Consider the following 15,781-nt stretch of genomic DNA (forward strand, 5'->3'; position numbering starts at 1 on the left):
TACTTCAACATAGAAGTTAGTTGAAAATACATTTAGTTAAAAAAAAAAATACACATCTGCCTTCACCACATTCCCAAACCGGCAATCACCACGTGAAGACACTTTCAATTTCCAGAAATTTACCTTGCTCTAGCGGGTCCCACGGCAGGCCCCACCTCCGCCGAGCAACCCTCTCGCACCCGCCCCGACTTTCCCCTTCCCTTTGCCGCTTCTACCGCCACTGTGTCTCCGGGTCCACGGGCCAATTCCTTCCTTCATTTTGTCGCTTTTCCCTCGCCCCGCCCCGATGGCTGTCTTCCATAGGCTAACACTACAGGGCCGCGGCAGGATACCCCAGAACCCAGTTATAATTGGCTAAAGCGTAGCCGGACCTCTCCCGATTGGCTGAAAGGAGAAGGCAGCAAGTGTGGCTGCGCACCGAGTACGGGGGCACCGCTTTGTTGCCTGAGGGGGGGTGGCGGAGGAAGTTAAGGGGTCAGAGGTTACTGCTGGGCCGGACCCGCCGTCTTTGTCGCCGTCGTCGCCGTCACGCTTCTCGGTAGCCTTCAGCGTAGGAACCGCGCCCACAAGCAGCCATGAGCGGTGGCGTGTACGGAGGAGGTGAGTGAGCGCGCATTTCAGTGCGCGGTTTGCAACCCCCGCCACAACCCTCCTCACCCCTCCCCTCCGCGGCGGCCCCTTCCGGTCTCCGGGTCTCTGGACTCCCGACTCCCCGCCCCATCCCCGCCCAGCGCCTCTGGCACCGGGAGTCACCGCCGCCTGGGGCCCCTTCCAGCTTCGGCCCCTGGAGGAGCGGGCCGGGGAGATGCGCGCCGGCCTCGCGGCAGGGAGCGAACCTGGATCCATCGAGGCAGAGAGTGACGCTCCAACCGGGGGTCGGCCCGCCGATCCCCCGCCGGAACGACCAGCCGCAGGGCCGCCTCTTTCCAGCGTCTCCAGACCTCGGCTGATCGGGGTGTGCGCGCGAGTTTAAACTTGGGAGTTCCCTGCGGTTTGCGAGCGTGGACGCAGGGTTTCCGCATCGTCCGGCAGATGGCACAGCGAGCGCGGGAGGTTGATGGGATGGCCAGTGGCCAGCGTGGCGGCCACTCGGGACCGGCACTCCCGTCCGCGCTCGGCGCTCGCGCTGCCGCGCACCCTTCAGCAACTCCCGCCTGTCTGCTGACCGTGGGTTCTCCAGATTACTCCTGCGTGGCGATGCTCGGGACTAATTCAGGAACGCCTGTAATTTGCGGACGCTTTCCTTGGGCAGGCTGCGGTGTGGAAGAAAGATACGGAGCCAGGGAGTTCCAGGGACCTGAGTTGTAACGCCAGCCTGTCCACTCCTCTGGCGCTTTGGCCTTGGGCAGCCGAGTTCACTTTCACCAACTCAGGCTCCTGGGCTGTGAAGTGATAGTTCCTAGTGTGGGGGCTCAGAGCCAGACACCCCGAGACGTGGCTCAGTAGTATGCGGCTTATTTCGAGCTAATTTTAGCTTCGGGCTCAAGAGAAACGTTTCCCTCTCCCTTTAACTACTCAGAAGAACTTGAATGAGGGACCTTGGCCACAATAAGAGATTGTCAGCAATAATCTCTTCTCGACCCACCTTTTTGGTTGGCACAGCAGACTTTTATTTACTATACACCTGCTCTTGTTGTCATCCTGCAATGACCCTTAAAAGCCCCCAGGGTACATTATCGCAGCCCCAGCTCAGAATGTCTGGCAGACCTAGACACACCCTTCCGTCTCTGAACCCCTGGTGCATGTGGGGGTCTCTGACTCTCGTGTCTGCAGGGTTCCCATACATATCCTTGTATTAAACTATTAAATTTTCTCCTGCTAATCTGTGTCCTGTCTACTTGATCATTAGACCAGCCCAAAGAACCGTTAGGGTGGGGGAAAGTTTGTTCCTCCCGCACACTGGCCAGTGGGGTGGTTGTGACGATTAAATGAGATAATGCTGCACTTGCTCTCAAAGTGTGGTCCTTGGAGCAACAGTTCAGCATCACCTGCCAGCTTTTGAGAAGTGCAGACTCTCAAGCCCCACTGTGGATCTGCTGAGTCAGAGCCTTCATTTTTGCAGGATACCTAAAGGGAACACAGGCGTGTGTGATTGTTCTGTGTTTCTGTTTGATGAATTGGAGAACAAGGAGCCAGAACCAAAGTGTTGCTCTTTCTAATTGTGTCTAGTAAGGATGCTGTCTCTGAAGAGGATGGCATTTTGTTGGCAGGGGATAAAAATAATGTTTTCAAAGTTGTTAGTTTCTTGAGAGTAGCTTGAGTCTCTTCAGAGGTGATACGCTGATCCTCACTCCCTCCTTCCCTGTTTACGTTCTTGGTTTTGATCTCTCAAATGTGAATGTCAGCAGTCTCCCATTTTACTTTGGAGAAAGCCAAGCAGATGGCTCTTCATGATTTACCTCTCCCCTGCCTGAAGATGCGGTCCTGACAGAAAAACTGGATCTGTGTGCCTTTGTGTCCTGGAGGCTGTTGACTCTATTTTGACCTTTAGGTTCACTGACCCAGGGATCTAGAGGCTGTCCATTGAGCATTTCCTTACAAGGAATCGATTAATATGAGTAAGGTAGAAATGGATACAGTAATGTCAACAGCTGACATTTATTGAGTGTATACTGTACCAAGACCTGTTCCAGATGCTTCTCATTCGTTGCATTTAATACCTTCCTAACTCAGTTAATCCATAACAGCCATAGGAGATGGTACTACTATCCCCATCTTATTAAAGAAACAGCCTAAAGTTGCATAACTCCCTAGTAAATGGGGAACAAGACTCTCTTGGATGAAGAAAAAATTTCAGTAAAAACTATTACTATTTAAAAGAGACTTTTTGTTTTTTTATAAATCATTTTTCAAATATATGGTTTGGTTATTCAGGATAATCATCTTGTTTTTCATTTGCTATGTAAATAGGTCTTAACTTATTTCACATGAAAAGTATTCACAAAAGTAAGTAAATGATTTTGTGTTTGAGCTATCACTGTATGGCCAGTATTTATAGTGGGTCATATTTTCCAAAGAGTTTACTGTGAAAAGTAACCAAACCCCTCACCTATATTTTGTGTAATTAATATAGATTATATTTTTAACTTGCATGCTTATTTAAAAGATCTTTTGTCATGGCCAGTGTGGCTCAGTTTGTTGGGCAGTGTCCGCCAAACTGCAAACTCAGGGGTTCAATTCTCAGTCAGGACGTATGCCTGGGTTGTAAGCAATTGATGTTTCTTCCCTCTCTGCCTCCCTTCCCCTCTCTTGTAAAATCAATAAGCATGTCCTTGGCTGAAGATTTTTAAAAAATCTTTGTAGTTTAACCTTTTTAATTCACAGCTGTCTCATTCCCAAAATAACTTTTGACCAGTTTGGACACTGATCTTTAGCTTTAGGAATAATGCATCATTCAGATTTCTTTTCTTTTTAAGATTTTATTTTTTTTATTTTTGGAGAGAGGGGAAGAGGGAGAGAACAAGGGGGAGAGGAACTTCAGTGTGTGGTTGCCTCTCACCTGCCCACTACTGGGGACCTGGCCTTCAACCCAGGAATGTGCCCTGATTGGGAATTGAACTGGCCACCCTTTGGTTTGCAGGCAGCATTCAATCCACTGATCCACACCAGCCAGGGCTAGTTAGAATATTTCTTTACCTGACATTCTGGTTAATCAGTAATAAAGGTTATTAATTTATGTTCACTGGTAAACTGTATTTAGTATTTGTACTAGAATTTACATGCTATAGTGAAATCAGATGCAGTGTTCTGCTTTTAATGACCCCTACTTTTAGACAAAGTAATTTGAATCAGAATATTTTATAGAGAGAATGGTTAAGTACTTTGGGGTCATATACCAAATGCAGAAACTTTCTTTCAAATTAAAAATAAAAATAGGTAGATCTTCGTTTTATTTAAATAAGATCATTATTCTGTAAAGATGCCACCTCTCTCAACTGTGAATATTTGTAGTGTAATAATTGATTTATCTTTTTAAATTTATTTTTATTGTATTTTTTCCATTACCATTTATCCCCTTTATACTTCCCTCCCCCCCACAATCACCACATTGTTGTCTGTCCATGAGTCCTTTTTTTTATTTTTATGTTTCATTTTTAAACTTTTGAAATAGTTCAAACACAGTAAAAAAATAAATCTTATATGTAGGTTTATATGTGATACTTTTGTACTCACTACTTAGTGTTAATAGATGCAATATTTTGCTATATTTGCCTCAGATATTTTAAGAAATAAAATGTAACTGATATAGAGTTCTCTCTCTTTAGAGGTAAACACTAAACTGGAGTTGTTATGTAACATTCTCAGACCCCATGTATATTTTTATACTTTTAATAAGCATACATGTATCCATAATGGATTAAATAGTATCATAATAATATGTATATAGATATATACAGACACACATGTATATACACTGTATACAAATATATATGTATATATACATTTATTTCTATATATATGTATACATATACACTAACTAGCTTTTTAAGCTGATACTTTTAGATTTATCCATGTTGATATATGTAGGTCTAGATCACTCCTTTAACTAGTGTGTAGTATTTCAATACATGAATAAAGTGTAGTTTATCTGTTTCCCTACTGAGATACCACTAGATAATTTCTATCTTTTCCCATGGCAAGCGGTGTGACAATAATAATTATCTTAGCAGCTACCACTGACAATGCTTGTTATGTGTAGGAAGTGTTCTCAGTACTTATATACATTAAAATAGCAGTATCAAACTCATTTTCACTGGTGGCCACATCAGCCTCGTGGTTGCCTTCAAAGGGCCGGATATAGAGCTCCTTGCCCTTAGTTAAGTAGTTACATTCATACAGTCCTAAAATTACATTTGGCCCTTTAAAGGCAACCAAGAGGCTGATGTGACCCCCCGGTGAAAATGAGTTTGACACCCCTGCATTAAAACATTTTAATACGTTTAATCATTACACTACCCTATGAGATAGGAAAGTAAAGTAGAGAAGTTAGTAAATACTGCCCAAGGTCACACACCTAGTGAAAGTTCTGGTAGGTGTCTTTTTACAATATATGTGAGAGTTTTTGTAAAGAAAGTGTATGTAATTTCTGTGAATGCATGTTTTCAACTTTACTAGTTGTGAGCAAATTGCCCATAGTGTTCGTACCAATTTACAGTGTATACTAGGAGAGGTATAAAAACTCTTTCCCTACATCTTTGACAACACTTGCTCTTGGTCTTATCAGACTTACTAATTTTAGCCAATTTATTGGGGGTGTATAATATTTCTTTATTATTTTTAATGAAAAAATCCTTCTTTGAAAAATCAGTGCCTGGAAAATCCAAGTGCTTTGTTTAAGGAGGCATGCTGGTTTTGGCTGAAGTAATTTTAAAGTATAATTAGAAGCTGTTCTCTAAATTTGAATGTAAAAAATTCTACTAGCCTTCTCCCTTAGCATTAAACTTTATGTCCTAAAAAATCTTTGAAACATACAAACTTTGATGATACCTTCATTTTAATGATTTTTCCTTGGCCTACATTAATATACCTTACCTCATTCTTCAGAGTCCTACTTGGGATTTTGCTGTGTTTGTTCTCTACTTGGATGGAATATTATTTACCTAATGTATGAAAAAATCGTACCAAAGTATACTAGATATCTTCCCTTTGCCCCTCTACATCCTCCCACCACACATTTCCACCCTCTCTGTGCCCTTGAACACTGACCCATGTAGATTACATCAGTGGGCTCCCTTGATATCCGGGAGGCCAATGGTAGGTAACTATACTTCCTGCTTTGTGTCCCTTGTCCTGGTACAATTATTAATATGGACCCCTTTCACATTCGGAAGTAGTTTGGAAGAGAAATTATAAGAACACCCTAGCCCGTGGGGAGGAACGATGGAGAGGTTGGCATGTTTATTAGCCTGGTTTCTTCCTCTAGGGGTCAGCCACCCCTTAAGTGAAGGTCACAGCTCCTGTCAGGTAGCCCTCCAAACACACAACTCTCTGGGTTCTGGACTTAAGTTTCTTCTCCATTCCTTCAATTCACAGGGTGCTGACAGATCTCTGATATTCTAAGTCCTAGGGTACCATACTATTTTTCTTACTATGCTGTATTGTGCCCTGTATCTCTGTAAATAGTCCCTTAAGTAAACTCTCCTCAAATTACCCAGTTTTAGTTTAGCATCTCTTTCCTGATTGAACTTCTACTGATACAGCATGTGTGACATTATATTTTAATTAAATGAATCTTTAAGGTGTATTTAAAATAAAGCTAGGTTCAAGGTAGTAATACTATGAATGTAATGCCTGTTTTAATATTTATAGAGCTTTCATATACATTCTCGTTTTGGACATGTTCAGTACTTTTTAAAATTTCCATATGATACTTGTGAGTTTTTAATATTAATTATTTTCTCATCTCATCAGATGAAGTTGGAGCCCTTGTTTTTGACATTGGATCCTATACTGTGAGAGCTGGTTATGCTGGTGAGGACTGTCCCAAGGTAAGTGTAATGTTCGAGTCAATTGGCTATGTAAGGGCCATTCATGTAGAATTAAGTTCATGCAGAAATACGGGCTCAAATATGATAAAAGGCATTAGTTTGGGGAGAAAAATGAGTCCTTGATGATAAAAGCAGGTAAAACTAGTGTGTCATGTTTTTGACTCTCACAGGTGGATTTCCCCACCGCTATTGGCATGGTGTTAGAGAGAGATGATGGAAGCACGTTGATGGAAATCGACGGAGACAAAGGGAAACAAGGCGGTCCCACCTATTACATAGACACTAATGCCCTGCGTGTTCCCAGGGAGAATATGGAGGCCATTTCACCACTGAAAAATGGGATGGGTATGGTTTTGTTTTCCTGTGTAATTGATTCTAAACGCAGAGTATACTGGGCGCACATGTTAGATGTAAAGTAACAGCTTCCTATGAGTTGAACATCAGTATTTCTTTTTATTCTACAAACTGATGCAGCAGATACTGAGAATACAAAGATGCATAAAACACGTTTCTTTTCCTGAAGAAACTCATAGGTAGGAGGCATAGATGTACGTATACAAAAATGTGGGATAAGTGCTATAATATAGCTATGTGTGATAATGAGTAGGATTAGGGAGGAATGGCATTAATTCTGTCATTGGGGGCCAGTGATGGTTTTCACAAAGGAGGTAAGTTTTGTACTGAATCTTGATCAATGGATAAGAATTAGCCTGACGGACAGGAACAGGTAAAGCAGAGCATCCATCATGTGTGAAGAGATGGAGTTGTGGAAGGAACTTACATGTTTAGAAATGTCATCAATCGTTGTCCATATGGCTGTAACATCGGGTGCCTTATGGCCAGATGCAAGGAAGGTAGGCGGAGAGCAATCATAAAAGGACTCATAACGCATGCCAGGGGTGTATTAGGCTGGTAATAAGGGTAAACCCAAAGGAATTGAAACAGAGGTGTGAAATGTTCATATTTGCTAGCTGGAAAAATCATTCTAAGAGCAATGTGTAGGCTAGACTGGAGGGAGGTACTATAGACAAGGGGTTTAGTGAAAAGAGGTAGGAGTCCAGTGGAGAAATGAGTATTTAAATTGTGGCACTGGTGGTGGTTGGTGATCCTGGGGTAGCTTTCGGAGGTAATCCAGGAGCAGTAGGTTTTTAAGTGATTGATTGGACTGGTGAAAACAAGGGTTGAGAAAGTTTCCTAGATTTTTTTATTGGGGTGACTGAATTAAGGGTTCCATGCATTGTGGTAGGAATAGAACGCATAAAATAAGTTTTATGGTCTTAAAAGGCAACTGAGTTGGTAATACCTAAGTTGCTAATACCTGAAATTCAGTCATTGACTAGGAGGACAACAGGACTTGGCGTATAGTTGTACTGAAGGCTAAGATTATAGCTCTGAAATGATACAGACAAAATCAATAAAGGGAAAAAGGGGCATGGAGTGTAGTCCAGAGGAAAGCAGTAGAAACTTCCAGGAGTCTTCACACAGTGCATCATACAGGATGTGCTTGATTCCTCCAGCATGGAGTTGTAACCACATGTGTGTTCTCCACTAGGATTTTTATTGGGAGATGGTCATGTAGGTATCCTGTGCCTAGCAAATACCTAAATACTAGACTCCCAGAAGGAAAGAAGGTTTTCATAATAAGCCACATTCCTTGTACAAACGGTTTAGGCACAATGAGCTACTCTTATCATGTAGGGAAAGTTTTATGTCAGTGTAGGGAACTGTTCACCAGTCAAGTCCCCAGATGCCAACCAAGGGTCAACCCTGTAGCAGGCCTTTCTCAGTCAGGCCTGCTGTGTTAACACTCTTCTGCACAGCAAGTAAGTGAATTTGTTATAAGTTCAAAGTGTTTGAACAAAGGTGCTGATGTTTGTTATAAGCAGATGAGAAAGATCTGAAGACATAGAACTGCATTATATTACTCAGGAAGAGTTCGAAATAGGAGAACAGGGTTGAAGATGGGGTTCCTTGTGAAAACTTTTCAGTATTTATACGAAACCTACTGCCAACATCTTACTCAATGGGCAAAAACTAAAAGCTTTTCCCTTAAGATCAAGAACAAGATAAAGGAGTCTGCTTTCACCACTCTTACTCAGCATAGTACTAGAAGTTCTAGCCACAGCAATCAGACATGAAAAAGAAGTAAACAGCATCCAAATCGAGAATGAGGAAGTAAAACTGTCATTATCAGCAGATGACATGATAGTGTACTCTGAAAACCTTATAGTTCTCCACCAAAAACTGGTTGACCTAATAAGTGAATTTGGCAAAGTAGTGGGATACAAAGTCAACATTTAGAAATCTAGGGCATTTTTGTACACCAACAATGAACTATTAGAAAGAGAAACTAGGAAAATATCCCATTTACTATAGCAGCAAGAAAAATTAAGTACCTAGGAATAAATTTAACCAGGGAGGTAAAAGACCTGTACTCGGAAAACTATAGAACACTGAAGAAAGAAATCAAGGAAGATACAAATAAATGGAAGCATTTACCATGTTCATGGATTGGAAGAATTAACATCATTAAAATGTCCAACTACCCAAAGCAATCTGTAGATTCAATACAATCCCTATTAGAATGCCAATAGCATATTTCACGGATCTAGAACAAGTATTGCTAAAATTTATATGAACTCAAAAAAGACCCCAAAGCCTCAGCAATCTTGAAAAAGAACAAAGTTGGAGGGATCACAATACCTGACATCAAACTGTACTACAAGGCCACTGTAATCAAAACAGCCTGGTACTGTCATAAGAACAGACACATAGATCAATGGAACAGAATAGAGAGCCCAGAAATAAACATGTGTCTCTATGGTCAATTAATATTTGACACATGGGGCACGAGCATACAATGGAGTAAAAAATAACCTCTTCAATAAATGGTGTTGGGAGAACTGGACTGGTACATGCAAAAAAATGAAATTAGACCACCAACATACACCATACACCAGAATAAATTCAAAACAGATAAAAGGCTTAAAAGATAAGTTGTCCCATAAAAGTCCTAGAGGAAAACATAAGCAGTAAAATTTCAGATGTCCTGTGTAGCAATATTTTTGCTGATAGATCTCAACAAACAAACAAAAAGTTTCTAATCTAGAAGCAAAGATGATGTCTATATATAAAGTACTATGTTAGGAAGTAGAGCTGTGGAATAAGTAGGTGCTGTATACTGAAGTATTTAATGGTAAATCACAGAAAAAATCTCTCCAAAGACGCTGTATTGATCTCCCGCTAAGCAGTGTTTTCAAGGTGCTGATTGTATATTCTAGTTGAGGACTGGGACAGTTTCCAGGCTATTCTGGACCACACCTACAAGATGCACGTCAAATCAGAGCCCAGCCTGCATCCTGTGCTCATGTCAGAAGCACCGGTAAGGACAAGACTTTCCTTTCTAATGTTTTCCCTTTTGTCCACCCCCCCCATGCATTTGAAAAATGTTGTTTTCTTTAAAGAAGCTTAGAAATTTATATTTTGATGTTTGAAAATTAGGGGAAGGGGGATTAATCTTTAAATAATACTATAACTTTTATTTCAAGAAGTAAAATAGTCACAGAATAATAGCAAAGCACCCAAATGAGTTCCAGTGGTTATTTATCTATTTTTTCCAGGGATTTACTTAACACTAGAATCCTTGGGCTGCTTCCCATTTTGGTTTATGAATTGTCCCTTGTGCCACAGCACAGTACATAGCTGCTTTTATTCTCAGGTGTCCAGGAGAGATGTTGAACGAGGGCTGCAAATGGCTAGCCTGGAGTCTCTTGTGAAATAATAAATTATCAATCTACTGTTACTGTAGTTAACTTCTGGTTTCTTTTATGAGTAGCAGGTATAAGTGGGAGAATTTGGTGGTTTAAAATTCATACTTAGGATTATGATGACTAGATTCACTCTTTTTTAAAAAGTATGTTTAATTTCATTTTTGAGAGAGAGGAAGAGAGAGAGAAACATTGATTTGCTGTTCCACTTATTGATGCATTCATTGGTTGACCATTGTATGTGCCCTGGCTGGGGATTGAACCCGCAACCTTGGTATCTCAGGACAGTGCTCCAATCAGCTGAGCTACCTGGCCAAGACTAGATTCACTCTTAATTAAGATTTAATAATAGTTTGTGTTTATAACAATCATAATCCCTTTCATTGGAAACTCGGTAATTTCTTGAATTCATTGCAGCAGATAATTTTACCTCTTATTAAATAATAACCAAATTATAATTATAATTTATATTTATTAAATCTATTTCATTTCATATCTATTGAAGTGAATTACATTTTATTAAATTGTTATGAGGGTTATTTGCCATGGTATTTTATTCAATTTTTAACATTTTACATATTTGTTAATATAGTGCTGCAATGAATCTTGAGATAAATCGACATTTTCGTTTTTAAACAACAAATGACTTGCATTTCTTTTTTCTTCTTATCCAGTGGAACACTAGAGCCAAGAGAGAGAAACTGACAGAGTTGATGTTTGAACACTACAACATCCCCGCGTTCTTCCTTTGCAAAACTGCAGTTTTGACCGCGTATCCTTCAGAGACTAATTAATGCTTAGCTTTTCTCTAAAAGTGTGTGTGGTGTTCCCGAAGATGATGCCCCAGCAGGAAGACGTGAGCTAATCCATGCTTGTTCAGAACTTTGGGGCTTTTCTGCCTTGCTTTTTAGCTACCCATCTTTTAGTATTTCTTATTGGAAGTGATACACCAGAAAATAGGAGACTGCAAGGGAAAGATGCACTGAACTCCTGCTTGTTAACCAGGTTTTTAAGAATTTTGTTTTTTGAAGGAAAATGTGCATAGTGGGCAGTGTTGTATCCAAGTGGCTAAGATATAGTTCCAAGACTGCCATTTCCTCCCTCTCCTCCAATACCATAGAAAAGTAGGATTGGCTATAACTTCACTTGACACTTAATCACCAGATAGTTATGGCAAGCATATAAAGGGACAGATATGGAAATATGCCCTCGCCTCAAAGAAGTTGTAATGTAATATTCTTGTTAGAAGCTAAGTAATAGCTTTTAATAGTACTTCAAAATAACCATTGGCGAAAGTCATAAAGAAGTACATGATTAATTTGAAATTTCTGTGTAGTAATTGTGGTGGTTCTACAGAGTAGTGTAGTAGCCTGACAACCCTTAATTAAAAAAAAGAAAAAGTTAGTTGTGTGATGTGGGAGAAAGAGCTCTTTATTTAGATTTCAAGTTGCAGTGCTTGCATTTGTGTGATCTTGAATTAGGTATTTAAAATCTGAACTTTACTTTTACTCACTTATCTTGCATATCTTCCTGGATTGCTGTAATATACAGGTAGATTTTATGTGAACATGAGCATCACTGTGGTAACTCTAACATCTGTAAGTCTTAGAGACGACATAGCAAAATCAGTATAAGCATTTGTTACAGTGACTTAGTTTACAGTTGAAGACCTATGTTTGGCTTCAGGAGTTGTAAAAATAGATTTAGGTCTGACTGTAGGGGCCTTATCAGATATAAAAGACATGAACTTTAGACTCTAGGGAACCATTGAAGGTTTTTGAGTTGAAGATGAAGAGTGCTAGCAGACCCATTGTGTGCATAATCTCATTTAATGTTTATACTAACCCTATCAGGAAATGGAGTCAAAATAAACAGGTTGGTCCAAGTTCACAATTTGAAAAATGGCAGTTCTGGATTTGAATGTAGGTCTGTTTGGCTGCTTCCTTACAGGGAGTACATAAACAGAATTGGACATTGTTTTATTTTTTAACCTTTTGTTATAGAAAATGTCTGACACAAAAGAAGATAGACTATTATATTGACCCTCCATAGCTTCATCACCCTGGTTCAACAATTTTCAACGCATAGCTAAGGTGCATTATTTATAACCCCATCTATCCCCCCTCCCACTACAATTTTGAAGGAAATCCCAAACAACTTTATCCCTACAAACTTGAGCATGTATGTATCTATAAAAGATTTTACCATGTGCTTAAAAACAACAACAAAGAGGTGTAACCACAGTTGATGTTATTTTTAGAAAAGTTTAGCATGTTTGAATCAGGATCCAAACAAAAAGGGTCATATATTGTATTTGGACAGTGTCTCTTAGATCTCTTTTAAATATATAAATTCTCCTCCTCCTCCCCTTTTTTTGTTCAGGGAGTAGATTGTCCTGTAGAAGTTCCCACATTTCTGGATTTCCCTGATTGGTGGTGGTTTACTATAACAACACCAGTCAGGGAAATTGGTGTTGTCTTCTAGATCAGCAGTTCTCAAACTTTGTACATCTGTAGCTTTTATTTATGTGGGTTGCATCTGGCAGTATTTACCATATTATAAATTGAAACAGAAACTTAAAATTATGTTTCCTTAGTATTATTTCAATTAATAATACATTTGTTATATGTTAATATAAATAAAATATTTTCAAGAAAAATTGCTGTTTTCCAAAACCAAAAAAATTAATGAGAAGACTGGCATCATTTAAAATTTTTTCAAATCTCTTTAATGTTGGACTTAATAGTGGAAATTGAAGTTTCACATAATGCTTTTGCTTCCCACATGACATACCCTCTGGAAAACGTCACTATACAGTCATGAGAGAATGACAGTGAAAAAGACAAAGACCGTCTTAGTGTTATTCTAAAATCGTTTTGATGTCTCAAAATGATGGCCTCAGGACTGCTTTACACTTTTAAAAATTCCTGAAAACCCCAAAGAGCTTTTGTTGAGTAATGTCTATCGATATTATGGCATGACAAATTAAAACTAAGAATTTAACTTTTACTTATTAGTTCAGTTTAAAATACCAAAAATAGACCTATTAATGTTAACACATTTTTATGAACATAGTAACTATATTTTCTAAAACAAAAATATTTTTTAAAGATTTTATTTATTTATTTTTAGAGAGAGGGGAATGGAGGGGAAAGAGAGAGAGAGAAACATTGATGTAAGAAACATCAATGGGTTGCCTCTTGTGCGCCCCGTCTGGGGACTGAACCTGCAACCCTGACCAGAAATTGAACCAGCGACCTTTCGCTTTGCAAGATGATGCCCAGCCAACTGAGCCACACTGGTCAGGGCTAAAACAAAAATATTAATGAGAACAGTAGCATTTTTTAATGTGGCTTAATTGATGATAGCTGAGTTCTCATATCTACCTGCCGCAGGCTCTGTCCTCTTGACACCTTAAGCTAGAAGGAAGGCTTCAGTTTTCTGCTGTCCAAGCTGAATACTATTGGAGAATGAATTTAGTTAGAAAGGTAGCAAGAGGTAAATAGAGTACCAGTAAAAACAAAGATAAATCACTAACCCTCTTTCTGGACATTTATTCTTGAACTCCTTTCCTCTGATCATCTCTGCCCATTCCTCACTGTTGTTTTGCCCTTAGCCCTTCATCTCTTTTGACATGCTCTTTCTGGCTTAATTTATGAATGCCCTTAACTTCAGACACCAGGAACACAGTGAAAAATTCCATTCCATGTCTGTATTACAGATCTTTTGAGCCCCAGGCTCAGCTGCCCACAGGAACATCATCTGTTTCTATATAAGCACTTTAAGCTCATTTTGTCCAAAACTGACTTTATCTTCTCTCCCCTCAAATTTATTCCTTCTCCCAGTTGCCCAGACCTGAAATCTTTCTCTTTAACCCTTCAAATCTATCAGTCATCAACACCTATGTATTTTTCACTAAACATCTGTCAAATCCATTTATTTTTCTATATTCACTACCCTTGCCTTAGGTGCAAACTGTTTCCAGGATTATTGTAACCTTTCCTCTTAAGATTTTTCTCCCTTTTTATTGAATTTATTGGGGTGACACTAGTTAACAAAATTATACAGGTTTCAGGTGCACAATGCTACAACACAGTATCTCCATATTGTGTGTTCACCACCCAAGTCTGGTCTCCATTTATCACCCCTACACCCTCCTCTACCAGCCTCCCACCATTCTCCATGCCCCTTCTTCTTATCTTGCCCATTCTTCACACTGAAGCTCTAATAAGCTTTGTTAATGGCCAGCTCACTTTGACCCAGAATCATCTTCCTAATTGTTTTCTTCATTCTTCTTCCAGGCTGTATTATTGAACTATTTAGGTGCTAGCTGTTTCTGGGATTACTGCAACCCCCCCTCTTAATAATCTTTGTTAATTGCCAGCCAGCTTTAAGCCAGAATCATCTTCCTCATTCTTCCTTCATTCTTCTGCTAGGCTGTACTACTGAACTACTTACATTTCCCTGACCTCACCTGCTGTCCTGCCTCCCAGCCTTTTCTCATGTTCCTGCTCTTCCTAGTGTCCCCCTCCCCACTTTACACTTGGATTTCCCAGGGATCTTTAATACCCCCTAGGGCATCATCTTGAGCTGTTCTTTTTACAGCTTTACCTACTGATCTCTACTTCACTATATACCTCAGGGCAGAGACAGTTGGTTTACCTTTGTCTTCTGTGCTGAAGGAATGCTGGTACCAGACTGACCTCCCTCCTTCCCTCCTTTATTGACCATGAGACTCATCACTAGGCACATGGTAGATGCAGAGTAAATATTTGATGACCAAGTAAATGGCCCCATTGCTAAACAGTGGTTCAAGATGTTCTGGGCAAAGCTATGCAAAGTGGGAACTGCCCATATTTGTGGAGTTGAGTTGACCTGGATGGGCACTGCCACTCAGCTGCCACACCACTGACTACTACTTTCATTCTTTGTGACTTGCCCTTAGTTCCTAACTCAAAGTCCACAGCCTCCCTCTATACTGACCAAGTTTCTGTGGATTTCGTTAAGTAAATGCTTCTCAATTTATCACAAGCCCTTAGATACATCTCCAGAGACTCTGAGTGTGTGATTGTATTAATTTTGACCAACTTAACAGATGACTCTGTGGGAAAGAAGGTTCCCCAGGTTCTTCACACCACCGGTCTGGAAGTCCTGCATGTTGTCATTTGTTTTTAGTCCAGAGGCATTATTTGATGCCAATTTTAAGCCCCAGATTTACTTTCACACATTTCAAACCATAATGTCTCTATTTACAAATGCCTTAATAAAACCTTCCCTTTATAATAAACATTATGTTGAGGAGCCTTAATTCTTATTTGTCCTTAATGCTTTAAACTAGATTTGCTAATGGGCGCTCTACTGGGCTCATTTTGGACAGTGGAGCCACTCATACCACTGCAATTCCAGTCCACGACGGCTACGTCCTTCAGCAAGGTACGTGTACTTGACCAGCGGGCTCCGAGACTGTGTTAGCTATGCAGAAGACACAGACAATGAAACGGGGCTGTCAAAGCATACCAAGTTCCA

General features: G+C 40.0%; 1 protein-coding gene across 2 annotated transcripts in view; it reads left to right on the plus strand.

The window, feature by feature from the left end:
- Positions 1-435: 435 nt before the first annotated feature.
- Positions 436-15,781, plus strand: part of LOC112307698 (actin-like protein 6A) — a 28,032-nt gene continuing 12,686 nt past the window's right edge. For both annotated transcript variants that reach the window (XM_024563790.3, XM_045198276.2), the window contains exons 1-6: positions 436-600; positions 6,412-6,488; positions 6,659-6,833; positions 9,770-9,870; positions 10,930-11,027; positions 15,594-15,688. In XM_024563790.3, coding sequence (XP_024419558.2) covers positions 576-600; positions 6,412-6,488; positions 6,659-6,833; positions 9,770-9,870; positions 10,930-11,027; positions 15,594-15,688 — 571 coding nt within the window. In that variant the 5' untranslated portion in view covers positions 436-575. The remainder of the gene's footprint in view (positions 601-6,411; positions 6,489-6,658; positions 6,834-9,769; positions 9,871-10,929; positions 11,028-15,593; positions 15,689-15,781) is intronic.

The sequence above is a fragment of the Desmodus rotundus genome, chromosome 2, assembly GCF_022682495.2.
Source record: "Desmodus rotundus isolate HL8 chromosome 2, HLdesRot8A.1, whole genome shotgun sequence".
NCBI lineage: Eukaryota > Metazoa > Chordata > Mammalia > Chiroptera > Phyllostomidae > Desmodus > Desmodus rotundus.